This window comes from Cyprinodon tularosa, unplaced genomic scaffold, assembly GCF_016077235.1.
Source record: "Cyprinodon tularosa strain WSP-4 unplaced genomic scaffold, ASM1607723v1 ctg342, whole genome shotgun sequence".
In the NCBI taxonomy this organism is placed as follows: Eukaryota; Metazoa; Chordata; class Actinopteri; order Cyprinodontiformes; family Cyprinodontidae; genus Cyprinodon; species Cyprinodon tularosa.
In genome coordinates this window covers 507,529-528,659 of record NW_024039055.1, presented here as the reverse complement: position 1 = coordinate 528,659, position 21,131 = coordinate 507,529, and the positions used below count along the sequence as shown (strand labels likewise).

The 21,131-nt window shown below is 38.4% G+C and overlaps 1 protein-coding gene across 1 annotated transcript in view; it reads right to left on the bottom strand.

Annotated features, from left to right (window-relative positions):
- The window catches only part of galnt2 (UDP-N-acetyl-alpha-D-galactosamine:polypeptide N-acetylgalactosaminyltransferase 2), a 77,031-nt gene extending 58,682 nt beyond the window's left edge, over window positions 1-18,349 (bottom strand). Inside the window, exon 1 of the mRNA XM_038294583.1 lies at window positions 17,864-18,349. Coding sequence (XP_038150511.1) covers window positions 17,864-17,959 — 96 coding nt within the window. The 5' untranslated portion in view covers window positions 17,960-18,349. The remainder of the gene's footprint in view (window positions 1-17,863) is intronic.
- Window positions 18,350-21,131: the final 2,782 nt, after the last annotated feature.

The window sequence follows — 21,131 nt, the reverse complement described above, 5'->3', positions numbered from 1 at the left end:
ATGAGGTGTTTTAGAGCGCCCCCCCCAAAAAAGGGCAAACTGATAAAAACGACACTGATAAAGGAAAAAATATCCCATCGCAACTTCATCTCATTTAAACAGGAGTGAGTCTATGTGAAAAGATGGGACAAAATGGAGCGTTATGTCTATTAAAGTTTTCTTTACCATACAAGGAGAACAGCTTCCTTTAAATGAACAGGGGAACGACTGCTTTTCCTAGATGGGAATCACATATGTCTGAGAGGAAGCAAGGCGATTCTATGCGTTTGGACCACTTTACACAACACAGCTGAATAGCTATAAAGAAGCCAGTGAAGACCTCTTTAAGTAGTCCAGATTAGGGACATTTCTACAGATTAAAGACATCTGCATAATGAGCAGGAAGTTCAGTAAATGAAGAATGAAAAGTTGAGTTAGAAGGCCGAATAAAAAGAGAGTTAGAGAAGCCTAACACCGAGTTAGACAGTACGAGTTTTGTTTAACACATGTTTTTCATGCTGCTATTAGAGGACTGGTCTTTAAAACAACCGTAATGTTTGGTGATGATTTAAAGATTCACTGATGAGTTAGAAGGATGTGTCCTTTTTTTTTTGTCCGTTAAATCCCTAGACTTGTTGTTGTAATGGTACACAGCTTGTTCATTAAATGTCATGCAGACATCTGGTCCTAATGGGTCTTCCCGGATCCGCAAACGCTTCCCCATGCGTTCCTAAACACAGCAAGCCTGCCGGTCCCGACCTGCAACACGACCACAAGTCTGCATCAAACCACGGCGACATGTTCACCAGGCTGCACGGACAGAATAGCAGCAGATGGAGGAGCTTTAATGAAGGCAGAGGTGCCACTTCACTTCCTGTTCTGCAGCCTTTCAGGCACATAAACGTCTATATTTTTAATGACATGCGGTCTCTTTGAAACGGACCGTTTCTCTCATCTTAGAAGGTTCCTCTTGGGAGAAGGATAAACCTTTTTTAGTGATGACCAAATGTTAAAAAGAACCAGAGAAATTGAACGAGGAAGTATATTAACAATGTATGTTAAAGCATTCCTCAGCTGATTGTGTGTTTAAAACATTTGTACTTTTTCCACACTAAAATAGCAAACATAAATGCATCTTATTGAGATTTTCTGTGATAGACCAAAAAGAGTTCAGCAAACTAAAGGGAGGAAAATGTGGTAAGTATTTGTATTCAACCCTTTCCTCTTAAGTAATAGGGGGAAGATATAATTAAGTCCACCTGTATGTTATTTCATATGAAATCCAGCTGTGATCTTAAGTTATCCCAGGTTTCTTGGTTTTTAGAAAAGAATAAGAAAATAAAAAATCAAGCAGACCAAGGAAAACAGCAGACAGGTCAAGGGTAAAAGTGTGAACATTAAGACAGGGGTGGGTTATAACCTGAAGATCACCAAGTGGGGTTAAGCGCACCCTTTTAAAGTGGAAGGAGCAAATCTACCAAAAAATTAACCATGACAACCTCCAGACAGAGCAAGTGAGTAGAAAATATATTAAATAAGCAGAGATCCATCCAGAAATTGCATTCCTCTACTAGCTTCATTTCATTTTCTCGTGGTCATTAATTCAAATTAGTCATCAGACAGACCGAGCATCCAAATGTCCACAATTTCCAGATACGGTTGTAGGTATAATGCAGTAAATGCATTTATAAACCGGTAAGTCAATTATTCACTTGCAGGAGAAAGCTGACCTGTCAGAGCATCGCCAGTCTGCAGGTGCCATGTTGTTTACGTGTGGTGGCGGGAGGGAAACACGGAGAAGTGATGGAGGCTGACAGGTGAGACGGCACATGTCAGGAACAAACAAAAGCTGACAGCCATCAGCTTGTGTTGATCCACACAAACAATCCCCATATTCCACAAATGCAGAGGAAGAAGCTCCAACATGGGACTGAACATCACAAATCACATCATTCCTTTTAACAGCCTGGTCCCTTCCACTGAAGCTCCATCTTTTTAGGAGTGTAAGAGCAAAGTGATTTGGCTGGGGCTTAAATAGACTCCAGTTTATATTAATAGGCAAGAGGAAAATGCATAAAACTGGTCTTTTTAAACTGATCCAATCAACAGTGTTTGATGGCTTTAGCTATTTTGAGCTGATCTTGATGGGCTCAGACACAAAGCTACTGCTCTATCCTCAGCAAGCTGGAAGCAAAGATAAATCTAACCTTCCTTTACTGGCTAAAACACAGAAACGAAAAAAAAAAGCACAAAACACTCAGTTGGCCCAAGAGCTTTGGGTTTGTTTGTTGCCTCAGTTATAGAAGAATTGGTTTAAAAGAGTCCAAGATGCGTACCAGGTATGTTTCTGGTGGGTCAGTACATTCTGAGGGCAAAGAATGGGTTAATTGGCTCCCATGGCTGTCAAAATGAGTTACTCAAATAGCACAAGATACTGGCGGTGCAGGAAAAGATAGGAAAAGCAGAATCACAGATTCTCAAAGAGCAAATTACTTTATGGTTTTGTGAGAGCAAAGTCTGATTTCTAACAAAACATGTCAATGCAGACAAGAACAAACTGCGCAGTGAAAAACAATTTTATCTGCTTTTTCTGTCAAAGTGAGGCGTTTTAAAGCATCAAACGACTTTAAAAGTCAAACAGCTACTATCAAGCATTTGCAAAAGCTGGCAACAGGTCTTTCAAAGCCTAAATAGGAGATGTGACCCACTGTTCTTGTAAAATTCAGTCTAGTTGGATTGTTTCAATTAGACTGAAGCCCAGACTTTAACTAGGTCCCTCAAAATACATTGTTTTAGCCATTGGCAATTTGGTTTGCCGTTGGTCAGATCAACATCCTGCTGTTGGACGCCAAAAGAGCAACAGATGGACAGAAGAAATTAATTAACAAAAATAATTCTACATTTTTCACCATTCCCTATAAACAATCAGTCTTCTCCATCAACAATTGGTCACTTTTTTCTCCTTTCAAAACCAGGGGTACGGTGTGGAACTACTTTAGTGTTTGCTTCATAGGTTCCTGAGCCAATCATACCAGCGATCCCAGGGTTTCCAAAGCAGAGCGCAACATTTGGTATTTTCTATTTGCATAAGAGCAGAAATGGTCTCAACAATACCTTAAAGAGCAACGGCATCCTTCAAAAATATTTGTACAAATATCGGTAGCTGATTTGTCTTCACTCCTCATCTTTAATTTAGCTGCATTTCCAGCTCGGCTAAGTTCAAACGGGCAACATGCACGGCACTCTGACATTTTTTGGGTGTCATTTTCATTTGAAACAAACACGAGATGTCATAACTATCTATTACCCCCTTTAAGTTCAGGAACTGATAGCAGAAAGAAATGTATAGCTCCATCAATTCCTGCAGGCCCTCTGCCCAAGATCACCACACTCCCACCTCCACATCTTACTGTTGGTAAAATAATGCTGTTGTTCTTTTAAAATGGATTTTCTAGGACTTTTAAATGCTGGCAATTCAGCAGAGACTGATGGGGGACTCAAATGTTGTCTACTTTGCTTGCATTTAAAACAAACAATCTATATCTTTTAATGTTTGTTTTATTTCTTTCTGCTCTAAGAGGTTTGTCCAATTTAGTTTAATAAATAAGGACAAATCCGGTTCAGATTTCCTGCAAAACAAGAAGAAACCTCCTGTGCTCCAACTGTCTTTATTGCAGACAGTTTCAGGGTCTGGGAATCTAAAACTGATAGTGCGACAAGCAGAAGAAATGAAAACAAATGTGCTTCAATTTTGAGGTTAACTTTTAATATTCTTAAGGTGTTTTTGGGGGTTAATTAAAGGTATAGTGGAGGATTTTCATGAAGTTTTGAAAAGACATGCCCTCTCCACCTTTTAAAAAAATGCCCATGAGCAAACCTCTACCTGCTCTATACCTTTAAGTTATTTTACAGATGTGGCTTATTTAACCTTCCTTCCTTCATAAGACCTGGAACTAAATAAATAAAATTAAGCCTTCCTCCTCTAAATATCCAGGTATAAAAATATCTACTGTATACCCAAAACAATCGGTTGGTCAACCTGTTTCCTTCATGAAATATGCTTATGATCAATCCAAATCTTAATGGGAAGGTAAGATTCCACAGAGTCGGTGCTGCATACAGATTAAACTCAGTCACATATAACAGAAAGTTCCAAAAACATCTCAGAGACTCAAACAACGGGGTCAAAAAGGGCATTCAAGATACTTTGAATTTGCCAAAGGTGTTGAAGTCCAAGAAAATTGACTGATCTAATAGAATTTTCACTGTTTGATTCAAATGCAGAGCTTTGGGTTTGTGTTGTATGAAGGAGACACAGACAGCTGACAAGCACTTCATCTGTGTTAGAGAAGTGAAGTTATTAAAAACATTACAGACACTGTAGTAGTCCGTTATATTACCGCCAACATTGTGACGTATAGTTATCACAATGCACATTAATGTTTTATAAAAAAAAAAAATTTAAATAACTTCCCTGTATTCAGTGAGAACAGTGTTTAAATCCTGAACACATTTAGTTAGTTATTTGAGCAAATTAAAAGCCAGCAGGTTGCAGCTTTATAGAATTCTGAAACTGTCTAACCCAGAGGCCTTCCTCCATAGAGACCCTGTGGTGTTGTGTTGAAATTGAGGGTTTGAGTTCTAACAGAAGCAAACATGTTACTGCCATTATGTCAAACAGGTCTATTTATACTGCCCCACCAACCAAGGTCTCCATCAGAACAGGAAGCGCTGCACAGGAAGACCTTTAACACCAGGGTGCTTGTGCCATCTGAGGAGACTATTTACACACCATCTGTGGTTTCTCCTCTTCCAAACTTCGAAAGCTTTAAAAGGAAACTCCTTTTAAAGATTCTGATATGATCCGTCACTTTAAACTTGCATTTCTGCCGATGTCTCCTTCAGGGAAGACTCTCATAAACCTGAAGAGGAAGATCTCAAGGCTTCCTTATTTTTTCTAAGCCCTCTCTATCCATTGGTTGAAAACTTCTTGATAGCTTTAAACTACAAAGTCACACGCTTTTCTTCCAGTGACTGTTACTCATTTTGCTGAGGTTTCTTGCCTTTTTTTAAAGGGACAATAAGAGGTTAAAAGAGCTCAGTCAGCAACACTGCTTCCTAAAGCAAGTTTCACAATTCAGTAAAGAACGTTTACAGGCCTCTCCTTTAACTTGGACCCTAAATTTTTAGATGAACTGTGAAACCTGACCCTTCTATGCTTTTCTGTGGGTGTGTGTTTTCACTCTAGTCGTATAGCGGCCTGCTGATGATCAGATTAAGGTTTTGGAGGTCACAGGAAGCTGACCTTTTGAACGAATTGCAGATACAGTTTTTAAGATAAAACCTGTACAAAAAACAACCTGCTTTAAACACACACTGCATTCTCTAAAGCAGGATTAACAGGTAAGATCTGTCCTTTCCCAAAAAGCAACAAAACAAGAAATGGCTCATTGTTCATTGATTCAATACGGGCACAGAAAGACTGCAGTTAGATAATAAAACCTAAGGAATGTTAAGTTGATGAGTGGGAGCTTCAAACAATGACATTTAACACAGAAAAGCTTCAAAGAACAAAGTTTAGATGGATAAAGGAATATTTTATCCCACTAGGTAGAAATATATGTTTTAATTCAATCGAATAGGCTTTGCTGTGATGTAGATTTATTCAGGGGCTGTATGATTAACATTGATACGAGCAAATGGTGATATCACTGGTTAGATTACATATCTACCTTTAATAAAATGACACAGGATGGACAAGTCACAGTCCTAAAGGCTCTGAAGGGTGAGGCTGCTGTGGTCAAGCTGCATCTTTAACGAAGCACAGAGGCAACATATGGACAGGGATCTTCAGCTGTTAAAATAACTTCATCTACGGCTCATATATAAAGACATAGAAATGACGTAGGAAAGGAGAAAAAACAAATGCCTTAGAATATGCTTTGGAATATTCTACCTTTCTAGCCAGTTTTTCTAATCCAAAACCAAGAGCTTTTTGGCTTTCAGTGCTAGACTTGCCCTTAGCTGATCCCGTCATTGATCCTGTTTGTCGTTTTTATGGAGAGGATCTAAAGCGGCTGTCATGGAGACAAGGCTGTCTGGTTAGGGGACCTTGAGGTAGCCCAAGGACCCAGATGATGTAGTTTTTGTCACCTTCAGGCTGTCCTGGAGGGGTTCAGTCAAATGTAAAGAGCTTAGGATAACTGTTGATGATTGAAGTGATGATAGCATGGAACAGGAGATGGATAGATGTGTAGGAGCTTCGTCTGTACAAATATGGATCTTCTTCTATGCTGTTGTGTTGAGGAAAAAAACAACTAAAAGCCAACAGACATATTTTATCACTCAGGTCAGTTCTCAACTCACATCTAAAGAGATGAGAAATGGATTCCAACCTAATGAACAGGATCCAAGAGGCTGGAAGCATTTGTAGAGGCGGTGCTTATTTTAGTGATGGATTGAGAAAGTTCATCATTCTGGGAGTAAAAGTGCTGCTCTTCCTCTGCCTCAGGCAGATGATCAGGATCCTCCCTGGGCAGGAGGGACTGACAGCTCTGCAGGGTCCCGTTATCCTAATGACACATTGATTTGGGATGGACTCTCTACAGAGCTTTAAAACGGTTCTAAAGCCGCTCTTTATTTATGTTGTAAATGTCTGCAGCAAACAAAGACATGCATCTCACTTCAGTAAGAGGCAGAAGAACAAAGTCAGTCTCAAGATCCTGTGAGGCAAATATGACAGATGACACATTTATGGGATGTGTTTGCCAGGGAGAGAGGAAGGTGAGTGAACGGGCCTTAATTTATTCTGCCTGTGTTTGCTATCAGATTTATCTGCTGGAACAAACAGCTGAAAGAGGGCAGATGGAGTAGCTTTAAAAAAGGATGCTGAATTCAGTCTGCATATGCTGAGGCAGTCTGTCCGTTATCCCCTTAGATTTTTACTGATTGTTAACTAAAGACAGAAACAGAAGGTAAAATCTGTCCCCTACCCTGGACTTCTGTTAAAGACAACTGGACTGAAATGTTACAGTGAAAAAGCTCACAGCTGTGAACATCTATACACCCAATAAAGGCTTATCACAGTAATCCTGAGAGACGGAGTTCATTCAAATTTCTTCTCCTTCAAAGAGCACAGGCAAAACACCGTGACCACTCGAGCTCCGAGTCTGTTGCAAATTTGTAAATGTAGCCTGATAACAGCAGCACAGATTGCTTCAAACCAGACTGTGAAGCTCTGAAGATGTCAACTTCACTGTTGTGACACAGCTATAATAGCATGCCTCTCTGCGATAAATCCCAACAAAAGAGGGCTGTTCTGTTTTCTCTTGATGTGATAATAAGAGTGAGCTCTTTGAAAACTTTCCCTCTCTGCAAGAGCTTGAAAAACAATAGATATCATCGCTCTTTTCCGTTAAGGTTGTCATCTGCCAGATAGAAAAAAAAAAACAAATATGCCCTGAGAGGAAAATAATCGGTTTCTAAGTTAGACTTGAATTCAACATGTTGTTGTGTTAACTAAAAAGGTGTAAATGACTTGGAAGAGTAATGTGGAAGAAAAACAGACACAGAAAGGGAGTCTTAAGGCAGAGATGAAGATTTGTGAACACTACAGCGCCATTAAATGGAACTTGGGTTTTACAGTTATATATTAACAATATAAAGCAGCTGTAAATAAAGACAAAACAGAAAGGACACAGTTTTCCATTGTTTAGGATGTAATGCATCGTCTTTTTTAAAACCATTTTCTACTATTTATCTCTTCATCTCCATCTAAAATTCTTCAAATTATTGTTTGTTTCGTATACTCCACTAAAAGCTAAAAAAAACTAAAATGAAAAGTGTTTTACTCTAAAGAAGCGTGGTTTAGGGCTGAAACAATTAAACAGATTAATCAGGGTAATTGATTAATCGTCAACTAATTTAGTAATCGATTAATCATCAACTGGAGTGTAGAGACTCTAAAACGTGTCTTTGGCTGACAGAGCAACACACCTTGAGCAGCAATTATACCAAAACTTTAGAAAAACTAATATATTTAAATATTTGGATTTAAGATGAAAAACCTTTTCCATCTATCCAGCATTGCTAAAATGGAAAAGGTTTATTTTCACTTCACAAAAAGTCTTCTTTAAGGCACCTTTTACCATCCGATTAATAATCGATTCATCCAAAAAATAATCAACAGATTAATCGATTTGCAAAATTATTGTTAGTTGCAGCCCTAGAGTGGTATACACCATTCTGTGTTATGCAAAGTTAAAAATCATAAATTACACAAGGAAAATCATAAATGAATGATAGATATCATAATTATTACAATATCAGTGATTATTTTATCAGCAATGTGAATAATAATTAACTTTCTACTGACATCAACTAGATCAAGTTAAGCACTTCTTGCTTTACTTAAAAACATGAAACAGGAAGTTATCACAATGGGAAATCAAGACGCTTTTTTTTTCCGAATAAAAAAAAAAAAAGTATTCATCTCTTTTTTAACCACCTGATCTTTGGTTTACAGAAACAGGTAGGGGAGGGACGATATATTGTTGCATTACACTTGATACAATTGGACAATACGCTGAGCATTTTAACAATTTGCTAAGAATTTAATTAAAAGGATTTTAAGCCAAACCAGAGCAATTGTTTGATAGTAAATTTAAGAACACAAGGTCATTAAATTTGATTCAAATAGATCGTTCTCATAAAGAGGAATAAGAAAAAACACGGCCATTCAAGATCTTTTAGGTCATCTCACTCTATCCCATGTGGTCTGAATGAGTAAATGAGGGTTTTTCAAAAATCCAAAAGTGTTTTTTTTTTTTCAAACCAGTTTCCTGCTTCATTTAATGACTCAGCAAAAATAGGAAACGTCAAGCAGAAAAGGGCGTTTGACTTCATAGGTAGTATAAAAACTAAAACAAATCCATTGTAGTAACTTCTCCCTTCTATAACCAGATGGTGCAGCAACACTGACTCGTCTCCCAAACTCAGACGCAGCTGTCCCAGGAGAAAAGAAGCTGTCAGCCCTGAAAAAAGCCACACAAAAAAAACCCTACATCTGTGGACACTCCATCTTTTTCCTCAACATTCACAGCGTGGAAGTTCCCTACTCCAACGTTAGCATAAAACTATCTGCCTGGTTAATAAAGCAAATACTGCATCTATGGATAAAACAGTGTTACAAATTATTTTTGAATCCATAACCCTATTAGGGGAAACATCTATTTGAAAGTATATAAAAATGACTCAGAGATCATCAGCTTCATTTGAGTCATTGATGTCTAGGGGTTGGTTCAATAAAACTGCACAGAGGGCGAGATTACATGATATTTAGGGAATGTAAACATATCGAGCAGCTGAAGCCTCACCGGTGCTGCAGTCATAAAACTGCAGAAACGCCATCATGTGCGATCAATATTTTGATTAAAGCAGTGTGTGAACAGATTACAGGAAAGAAATCACAGGACAAGGACACACGCCACAGATGTTGTTCGATTAGAGGAGTAAAGATAAACAATGTGGAAACTTGGGGGTGGCGAGTCACACTCCAGGGTCCCATTTCTTCAGGATATCAAAAAACAGAACTGCAAAAAGCAAACTCTTCCATGCCTATTAAAAGGCAGCTCATCTTCATTGACTTTTCTAAAAAAATAAAAAAAATAAGCCTGCTTAAAACCAGCCAGATGCACGGAGGCAGAGAAGTCACGCAGCGTGTGATAAAAGATGGCGGATTGCACAAATCTAATCTTTGAGTCATGCAGAGACAGGTGGAGGCTGAAGGCCTAGAGCTGCAGATAACTCTCAGGCTCTACACCAGCCTGACGCCCCACTGAGTCCATGTCTTCACTTCGGTTTTCTGATGAAGGAGTCGCAGAACTCCAGCTCCCTCCTACAGACAGCTACGGTGGAGAAAACCCACTCATATTCCCCTGATGTTAGAGGCTCAGTTGCACCTTTGGGTGAAAGCAGCAACATTTTAACAATCTCACTTCCTTTCAATTACAAGGCGCCTAGTTTGGGTTAAAAATAAAACGCATAGAAAGGAATGTTACCTTGTAAAGTACATATTAAAAAGCATCTTAAATGATGTATGACCCATTTAGAGTTCTATAAAACATGCATGCTTTTCTTTGAAATGTGCCCGGTGTTTTTTATCATTCTAGTCATCAGCAGGGATCTGTAGGGAAGAATGAGAAGCAGGTTTGTCAAACAAGGCAGAACTTAATAGGGCTTCCCAAGGAGGGCCAGCTGCTCATCTATAAGAGTATTCCCTGTGTGTACAACAGTAGATAAGCAGATTTGCTCTGAGTCCAGCTGAGTTGATCCCAAACGTCCTGCAAGTGGTTATCTTAAAGAGACGTAATTCCATTAAAAGAGGAGACGGGATTTATTCTTTTGGCTTATTTTCAAACGCAATATGTGGGTAAAACACAGTAGAGACGACATCATGCTATGGGGATCTAGTAGAGTAATGTTTCATAGTTTGTAAAAGAACTGAGACCAGAGAGACCAAATTAAATGTCCACAGTCTGTGGGAGTGGGGCTTGAACTCAGAACCTCAGGATTCCAAGCTCTATACCCTGACCACTAGGCCGCCACAGCCAAAGCATCAAGTCATACGGAACAAACGCCAACCTTGTTTCGTTCACTTATCTGGTTCTTAAGGTGTATAACCTGGAGAATAGAATGATGAAAAGAGGAAGCCATGGTTGTCTAATAATGATTTTTCATAACTGTATCGAGGAAAATCGAGGCATTTTAAAGAATTTTTAAACATTTAATTGAGATTAAATTGAAGATTTAAGATCCTGCATTTTGCCATTATACCCAATGTATAAAAAATATGAAAGATTGTGCTGCCATAGCTACGAATACAATCCCAATAAAGTATATTGAGGTTTGTGTTTTAACTTTAGAAAATGTGGAAAACTTTTCTAAACTTCTAACTTTTTTAGAGTTAAATAAATATCCCTTTCTATCTACACTGTTAATCCTTGTAGTTCAGCTCATGTAAATGATAAAGGATCATGGTCACTGACTGTAGATCTGATCAAACATTTAGTGCTATAGTTTATAACCTCTAAGCAAAACTTTTTTTTTTTGTTTACTATTCCAGAGGAAAAACAATAAAGAACGCACCAACAAAAGCCTCATTAAAGGGGCCTGCACAATTCAGAGGGGGAGTTAGATGGGTTCTCCTAAAAAGAGAAGGTTTTAGGCTTCCGACTGTCATGCTTTCTCCAAGGAGCCGGGGCGCCGGCAGCGTGTGACAGAGACGAAGAAGCCAGCCGAAGCAATTCTCCTCACAGAGACAGGTTGTTTGAGATGCCTTCAGAAGAGGCCGTTTGTTTCAGCTGCTGAGGCCGAGCGCCTCCTGAGTAATCAGGATCAGCACTGACACGCCGGCATTCATCTCTGTCAGGTTGACTGGAGGAAAGCAAGCGCTTTTTCACAGAGCGGTAAATGGTAAATGGAGGTCAGGGTTGAGCTTGGATGCATATAGATATTAAAACACTAATTGAGGTACATTTCTTTGAAGCATTTAAAGAGAGAAAATCTGTGTCCTGTATACCACTATAGATATACAGTGAGTAAAAACAACACTAGCTTATAGTGATGCAAAAAAGGGAAACCTGTTTAAAATACTGTCAATAGTTTTGCCACATTTAACATAACCGATAGATAACCAGTGCAACTCCATAGACAAATAAAACTCCTAACTAAACATTATTCCTTTAGTTTGCACATCCTATTCTAACCAGGAAATGGTTGCATTCAGAAATAACAGCCACATATAAACTGTGGATGATAGGAGTGAGTAAGCACAAACCATCAGAAGGAATTCATCCAAACAACCCAGTATAAAATAAAGCCCTTCTAACAAGCTTTCCCTGACATTTTCTCAGTTTAATATAAGAGCAAAACATAGGCTTCCATAGCACAATAACTAACAACTTATGAAATAATAAGATGAATGTCAATAATTTATTAAAACATGAAATAATACAGAAAGTATGTAATTAATTATATGGGCCAAAATGTAATATATTGATGTCATTTTAAGAAGTGATTATAATTATTTCATGATTTAATAACGAATTTCCTGTGCTGAAGCACACAGTGAATTAACCGAAAACTGTCACACATCCATCAAAGTCAAAGGCTGATTGGCTGCTTTTGACTGAGAAATAATACTTCCTGTTTTATTATTTTCTTATTTAATGTCCTGTTATTGTTGAAAAAAGCCAAAACAGGTTAAAGAAAGGGTTACAATTTATTTTCAGCACACTTTGAGATTAATTCCAGCCTTTATTTTTATAATTTAGTGTGAAATAATCTAATAGGATTATGAGAGAGCTCTCTGTGGTCTAACATGATGGGAGCTGCCACAGACCATTGACTGATGCTGGCTCACGTTCTCTCATTAACTTTTTAAGAGACCAAACTACGGATATAGAGGCTACAGTTGCTCCCCCAGTGGGCTGAAGAACTCATCTTAAATGTTTTCAAAAGCAGCTAATCAAAAGTAAGATTTTCTAATGAAGCAGCTCTAGTCCCGCCTTTTTACCACTGTTATTTTCAATGAAATAATAGAAAAATTCTATGATTTAATGTCAGATTACATTTATTTAATTTTACACGTTATTAATGAATGACAACATTTAATGATATAATAATATATTAATAATAATATATTTGTTATTTCTCTATGCATTTGCATCTATTTATTTAAGGCTACATTTTGTATGAGTTATTTCATTTTGTCCTCTTTAATCCGCCATATTCCAAAGTATTAGACGCATAAGTCAAGAGAAGGGTTAAATGAAAATAGTAACCAAGGCTTTAGATATAAAATTCAATAAAGAACACAATTATTATAAGGTAGAGCAATGGTGATTTTACCATAAAATCACTAAAAAGATAAAAGGAAAAGTGGTTAGGAAATCTAATTACGCGGACCTCCAGGAATATTGGGTACAAAGAGCTGGACAATATGGCCAAACCTTACATCATGGTAAATATCTTAATTTTGGTCGATAGAATATAATTCTGATATTAATTTAAAAACAATAAAAGCCTAAAAAAGACTTCAGAGAATGCCCACAACAGCTGTCTATGTAAACCTATGACAATTGCTTTGCTGGATTTATAAAACTCCTCCAACACAACATTTTGGAAAACAAAAACACAGACAAAACTACATAAAGTCCAGAAAGCCAATCAAATGTAGTCCCCAAATATTGAATTCAATTATATTGTGATATATATTGAAATATCATCCAGCCCTATAAATATTTTAAAAAAATCTGCATTCCTGTTATCTATGAAGTCGACAATAGGCATGCAAGATGGAAGCCTTTTCTTACAAAGAAACATTCAAAACCCTATACAATTTTATAAAAAGAAAAAAAGGACAGAAGTCTCAATATAACAAAATATGACCTGATTAAACCAAGGTTGGACTCTTTATGCATAATTACAAAAAGTTTGTTTAATACAAAAGAAACACTACATACCTAGAGTGAATCATGGCAGTGACACAATAATGCTTTGGGGGTGTTTGCCGTTAAGCTGGAACTGGGGCCTTATTCAAGGCTTTGAACATTTCAGAATACAAGTCAGTCTACATATCAGCACAACAACCAAAACCCTACATCTAAACCCATAAAAGAGTAAAGTTGGACCAGTCCAGAATGAATGGACAACCTAGTTACAAAAGTCTGTAGAGCTGTCTCTGAAATGGGGTGAAACAGAAATAAAGGGGGTGCAAACTTATGCAAAGATGCCACTTTAATTTCAGTTGGACGAGTTGACATTTTAGGACAAGAAAGCTCTGAAACGACTCACCTTGTTCTCAATTTTTACTTTTTATGCCCAGTTTAAGCAACTTTACCAAGAAACTGACATGACTGACATGGAACAACGGGCCGGATGATAAAATAGACACCAAAACAATCAAAGACAAGCAGGTGAATGTAAAAAATATATATATATATATTATGGAGAAGCTAAGGAAGTACAGAGTAACCGCTGAATTAATTGATTTGAAGAAAAGCAAATAAGCTTTTAGGTAAATCTTATTCAACTAGCTAGTATTTCAATAATAAAAAAAAATACACTGGAAACTATAAGAATCCCCAAACAAGTTAAGAAAGTAAAAAGAAAAAACAAACCGCTAGACTTTGTTTTCCCAGTTTGAAGACGTTTCGCTTCCCATAAAGTAAGCTTTTATAATTCAAAATGTCTGGATTATGCATTGAGTTCTAAGCCTTACAGAGTAGGGCAAGGCAAGGCAAATTTATTTGTATAGCACAATTCAGTACAAAGACAATGCAAAGTGCTTTACATGATTAAAATATAGGAAAATAAAACCGAATCAAAGCAAGCAGGAAAAAAATAAATAAATAAAATAGAATAAAATACAATTAAAAATGCAGAAACAAAAAAGAACATTAAAAGCAACAAAGCCTCGTTATGGCTTAGAAAACATGCTAATTGAACTGGAAGAACAGGTCTGCCCCTTAGTGATGGGGAGTTGTTGAGGTCGTTGTGGGACTGCAAAACCAGACTGGGCCTATGCCTCTGAAAAGGGAGTCGTTAGGGTCATTGTTGGCCTGGCTGAACAGGTGGTACCAGGTGACATGCTTTGGTCCCCTGCATGGCGATGGAGGTTGAATAAGGAATCAAATCTATTGCTGAGTTGTAGGTTTTTGAGTTTTTGAGCTGAAACCTCAGACCACCCCCTCTGCTTAAGGCTGTTTTTTCCCCCCCTAAATGTCTTCAAACTTAGTAAACACAGACCAGTGGTTTGTTTTTTTTACTTTTTTGGAATGACGATGACCTAGATGACTGAAAATCTCCACCACCACAATCCCCAAACATTTCGCCAATTTTAGACTCGTATTCAGATTTCTATCAAATTCTGCCTCATGTCAGCAGGAAAATATGATCATGCGTTTCCATCAGACTTAAGCTGGGCATACACTGTTTGATTTTTTTAACCTTTTAAGGCCGATCCTCCAGTTGTGCGAGAGTCTTTCGATCAGGCCGACTTTCACCCTGATCATGCTTGTGTAGTATACAGGGGGTAACGAGCGGCGATCAGCCTCTCACGACCATCTCCCGATCAGGAATCGTAGGGTTGGGAGAAAAATCAAACAAGTTTGAAATTCAGTTGGCCGCTGTACGGTTGCATCCGAGCGTTGGGCCGCACACTGTGAGAACATACATCGTGAGCTGTGATATTTTAAACCCTGCAGTTTCCTTGCACAGTTTGAGGTGTAGATGCGTGCAATGGCTCAAAAAAATACTGTACAGTGAATGGTGTGCCAGAAACCACACTTTATCCAAGCTGCAGCACTGTCTTTCAAACTAATCAGCTTTCCCGCTGTGTAAAGACACCTGCTGGGTGGATCCCATCACCCATATTAATGCATCTCAGGTCGAAATGCCTGGAGAAAGTTATCAGAGGTGTGTCACTTTTATCCTTGTAAAAATCTTACCGACACACACAGCAAACAGAGCTATCAGCCTAATGGAAGGGTAAAAAGGTGGCTTTGGTTGACTGGAGCAGAGCAAACACAGAGACAGATAGGATAAGAAGGGAGACAGGTGGAATACACACAGGGAGTTCACACAGCCTGAGCTAGTTTATTGAGCACACAACCAGGATGCACACATAGGAAGCAAGCATCAGTTTCACAGATTATATTTAAGGCTCCTTTCCTTCATAACTACCAACCACTGCAAGAACAGGCGAGGTGCTCCATAAATGGAAAACACTATACTGAGAAAAACTGACCGACTGCCAGGTTATTAGATAAGCTTGGGCTAAAACTAATCCAGGCAGAGTCAGGGACGTCATGGGGGGGGGGGGGGGGGGGGTATATATCTGTAGGCTATTTATCTGAAATACTTCAGGGCTTTCATACAAGGCCTTAATCATGAATTACTCTCATTACCGATTCACCTGCCAGGTATAAACCCTTGTCCACCGTGGAGCAAAAAGGTATTGAGTTTAAATCCCAGCCAAGGATCTTTCCTGGTTTTTGTGATTACCGTAGATGCTCTTTGGACTCAGTGCAGGAGGTGGGGAACAAAATGATCCTAACTAAATTAACATCTCTGTAGGATAATGTCTCCCACCCCATGCATGAAGCTGTTGCAGAACTTTAGAGCACCTTCAGTGACAGACTGCTGCACCCATAATGCACCAGGGAGCGTTATCACAGATCCTTCCCCTTAGCTGCTGTAAGACTTTATAACCATCACTGTTCCCAACAACCTCAACAATGTGTTACATTCATGCTGAAGTAAAATAAAATGCTTCTGTTTGGTTTTTTTGTACATGTCTGATGTTGCTGCTATTTTCAAATATCCATTACTGTAAAAAAAATGCCCATTGCTGTTTATTAGTTATTTATTCTCCAGGTGAACAGTATTTATATTCAGGGTTTATACAGGAATTAGTAACGCTAATTTAATGCTTTTTTAATGCTCTTTAATCCAAAATCCTTTGTCATCTTTACCATTAACAGGCAGCAGCCATGCCCTGAATTCCTCATTTTCCAGACCCTTTTGTTGAAATTTGCATTTTCCCATTCTCTAGCTTATTTTCCGTCTTGAGCTTCTTTTATAAAAAAATACAGCTTTACGATCAACCATTTATATCTGATATATCTGACGAAAATAAAGCATTTTAAATGCCATGATAATGATAATCACATTAAATGAATTTTAATGCCAATTAAGGCCTTAATTTAAAAAGTAATAATTTAACGATTTTTTATGACCCGCAGAAACCCTGTATATTGATTTTTAGGGGGAGTGGCCTAGTAGTTAGGGCATAGAGCTTGGAATCCTAATGTTGTGAGTTCGAAGCCCACTCCCATGGACTGCCACTCTGGCTCTCTGAGCAAGACCCTTAAGCCCACAATGCTCCATGGGCGCCGCACAATGGCAGCCCACTGCTCCACAAGGGGATGGGTTAAATGCAGAGGTAAATTTCTCCAATGTGAGATCAATAAAGTTCGATTATTATTATTGTTAAAACACTTTACAGTATATTATTGTTTATCTTTTAACTCTTCCCTATCATGTTATTCTCATACACTTTTCTAAGGTCCACTTTTGTGTGACCATTTGATTCTATAATCTTTTTGCTGCTGTAAACACCAGAATTTCCTCATTGTGGGACAATAAGTAGATTTTCTATTCTATGCTATTCTCTTCTGGTGGAGTTTGAATGTAAATCTGTAAATCATACCTCAGTGCATTGTGCAATGGTGTGTCCTTGGTCAGGTGAGGCCCAATCAGTGCATCTTCAGTTGTTTTGGGAACAACAAAGGGCCATCATGACAGTAACATAGAACTGGTATCATAGATCAGTAGAACACAGTGAGGTTAGAGGTGTTTGTTTTCACTGCAGGAAAGAATGGATGATGTTTATAAGCACTAGTCAGCGACTCATGTCAGTGATTTAAAGCAGCGCACTTCCTGATCCCTGCTTATTGCTCAGCAGCTGCTTATGCTGACGTCTATAGAGCCAGGCCGGCCACTTTCCCATTGACAAAACCACTGCTGTGCATTTTGTTCCTCTGGTATATTGTGTGTATAAACCAGCCATGAAAAGCTCTGTCTCTACCCGGTACAGCTCTTCTCTCATTGCCGCTAGGAAGCGACCACCGGTACTGGAGGGGTCCATGTTCACACGGACCTCCACCAAATCAATGCCTGCCCACTGAGAGCAGCAGGCCTTTTATTACACAGCGCTCTGAAACCGCAGAACCTCCCGGAATGATAAAAAAAGACAGCGATAAACCAGCGATAGACCAACCCGGCCGGAGCCAGCGGAGCAGTCGAGGAACGGAGAGCCTACCTTTCTATTCAGCGAAGTCCCCGAGTAGAAGTAGTAGGCTATCCCCAGCACCCACAGCACCGCAAAACACAGCAACACCCTGGATTTCCTCCGCATGGCTGGGGGGCTTCGCTCCTCTTCGTCCGCCTAGCTCGGCTCCTTGTTCCGCGGCTCCTCTCCTCTCCTCTCCTTCTGTGAACGGCGGGCAGGCTGCTTCGCTTCGGCAGCTTTCGTTCAGTCGGTGACGGAGGAGCGGAGAGAGCAGGAAGCAGCGAGCCAACATCAACGGTGTTAGAGGGCAAAGGCTAAGCGGGTCTAATCCAATCAAACGCCGGCTCAGGCAGCCCTGGAGGACGGCCCGGGTCGGAAGTGAGTCGAGCCGTGCGGTTCCGTGCCGGAGGCGGGAGGAGGAGGTCCTGATTGGGGAGTGAACGTTAGAAATGTTCAGATGAGACTGGAGCAGACGAGAGGGAGGAAAAAATGTTACTGTTACACTTTCAGTGATTGGACGCTAGGGGCGCCAGAGACACTTCGAACTGGGTTAAAAGCAGCAAGGAAAAGGTTAATACAAAAAAGCTGCCTCAGATGAACCTAAATGTTTATATTATTTTATTATTAATAATACACAGTCTTTAAATGTAAAAAACAAAAACAAAAAAAGGTAAATTCATAACCTTGTCTGATAGATACGGAAGAGAATTAGGGCCACTGAAAAAACAAAAAGTTAACTGATTTATAAATTTGATTTCAGTTTAATATGGGGAAAAAGTAAGAATTGTGACTTTAATCTCATAATTATGACTTTTTTTCCCTCAGAAATCTGACTTTAATCTCATAATTCTGACTTTTTTCTTAGAAATCTGACTTTAATCTCAGAATTCTGACTTTAATCTCAGAATTGAGAGCTAGTTTAGTCTCTAAAACAGACATGGATACAGCTTGATACTAACATGTTTGTTAGCTGGCAGAACTCAGTCAGAATTCAGAGATTAAAGTCAGAATTCTGAGGAAAAAAAATCATAATTCTGAGATTAAAGTCAGAATTCTGAGATTAAAGTCAATATTCAGATTTTTTCTTCCAGATTAAACTGAAATAAAATGTAAAAATCAGTTAACTTTTTAATTTTTTCAGTGGCCCTAATCTTCTTCCGTAGATAGAAACACATCTCAGTAAATTAGAATGGGAAGGGATTTATTTATAAATCCATATATAGACTTATCACTTTATATAGGATTTGTGATTTGTTTAATTCAAATAGAAGAGAAAATTAGAATAGAAAATCCCTTTATTGTCCCACAATGGGAAGATTATGGTGTTACAGCAGCAACAAAAGTTTATAACAAAAGTGCTCACAAAAATGTTGACTTTAAGGTGTATAAAAATAACAGAATAAGAGACAGTTAAAATAAATAAAATATTGTACTGAACAGTGTTTTCACAATATAAATACTGTGCATCTATAGAATAAATAATCAATATACAGCTGTGGACATATTTACAGTAATGAATACGTGAAAAAAATAGAAGCAACACCAGAGATGTGCAAAAATCATAACAGCGTGTTATTTCCCCCACTGAGATATAAACTGTGCAAAAATCAGAAATTAATTTTGTGGCTATTATGGATTAAAGTTTTTTTTGTTTGTTTATTGTTTTTAATGATACACAAACATTATGTACCTGGACAACAAAATCACTGGAAGAGATTGCTGACTTGGGGATTGTCCAGCAGTCACTGGTGCCCTCCACATTAGGCTGGGAAGCAGCAAACATTTATCATCACACAAAATGACGGCTCAAAAATTAGATTAAAGCATCTGAATGAAAAGATGAGAGGAAGAAAAAAGTGTGATGGGAAATGTGCAACAGTTACACTGATGACTGCAGTCCTGGGATGAGCAAAGCCAATTTGGGGAGTTTGATTTAAATTTGATGTGTTTCTCCATTTTAAGATTCCTGAAACAAGGCAACACCAGGAGACCTGACTGGTTCTCCCTGGCCAAAAGTCTGCTGTTCAGATAAAAGTGTTCTTTTATTCACAAATCAGAGACTATATAAATCTCCAAAGGCCACAGAGAAATACAGCAAAGAGTTGACCAAGAGTTTAGTTGGTATGTCTGTAGAGGGCCTTTTTCTGATTAATTTTTGTGATAGGAGTAGGACTGTATTGACTTTAGTAACTTAGAGACAGAACATATCAGGCCTTTGAAATACAGTTTGATAGTGTTGATCATTTCTGGAATACTTAATATTCAGTGAGATATTCTCAACTTTTTCAAGCTGGCAATATTGAATGTTTCAAAGCTCACTTTGTGCGTTATCAGAAAGGTGCCAAAATGTGACAAACACTATTCCCCTGTATGCTTCAGAAAGGAGACTAACCCAGAGCTTCTGTGAGCTGTTGTTAGTATGAATGCAATTAGATCTGTGCAGAGAAATTAGACCTATATAGCAGAAGTGAGGTAGTATATAGCTTTCAAATTACTTTTCCCTTTGCCAAATTGGCAGTGGTAAAATTCTCTATTTTCACTATTTTAAAAGACCAAAGACTCTGACATGTCTTAAGCCTGTTCTTTGGTCCAGCTTGTAAAATAGAAGAGTCACATCTAAATCAACATGACACTTGACAATACCTCTCATCATAAAAGAAAAAAAAGACATGAGATGTTTGCATTTATATTTAGATATGAAAGCCCTTTTTAAAAAATGTGTCCTCATGGAAGGCTGATGTTCACAAGTCTGAAGGCGGGGTTTTAAGGAGCTGGGTGATAAAGAGATAAACTGACACGTGAAGCAGAGTTAGGCCATGCAAGCTTCCTAGGTAAAAATGGAAGCTTTTAAAGGGATTCTGAGCCACAGTGCTTTGAAAATTGTCAATTTCTCTTTTAACAGTTTGTCATTTTGACTGACCAACACAAATATCTTGGGTTGTTTCTTACAACTTTGGCAATTGGCATTTTTTTTCTTCTTTACAAAATACCTGAATGCCTGTCAGGCCAAGTAGAGAGACTATCAATAGAAATGTTTTTGTCTTCTTGCATTATTGCAGTTGTATTGTATGTACTTTGACAGAGGCATTCTAAAACATACATTTGCTGTCATCTAAACAATTATTTGGAGTTTTGGCTGCAAGTTTAAGGTCCTGTTAGGTTTAAACACCAAACACCTTATTCAGCAACCTGCACAAAGAATGACACAGAGAATTTAGTATATTTTACTTGCAAGGAGAGGGGATCAGAAACTGCATTCAGTTACAACTTCAAACCCACTCTGAAGCAGTATCTGCTC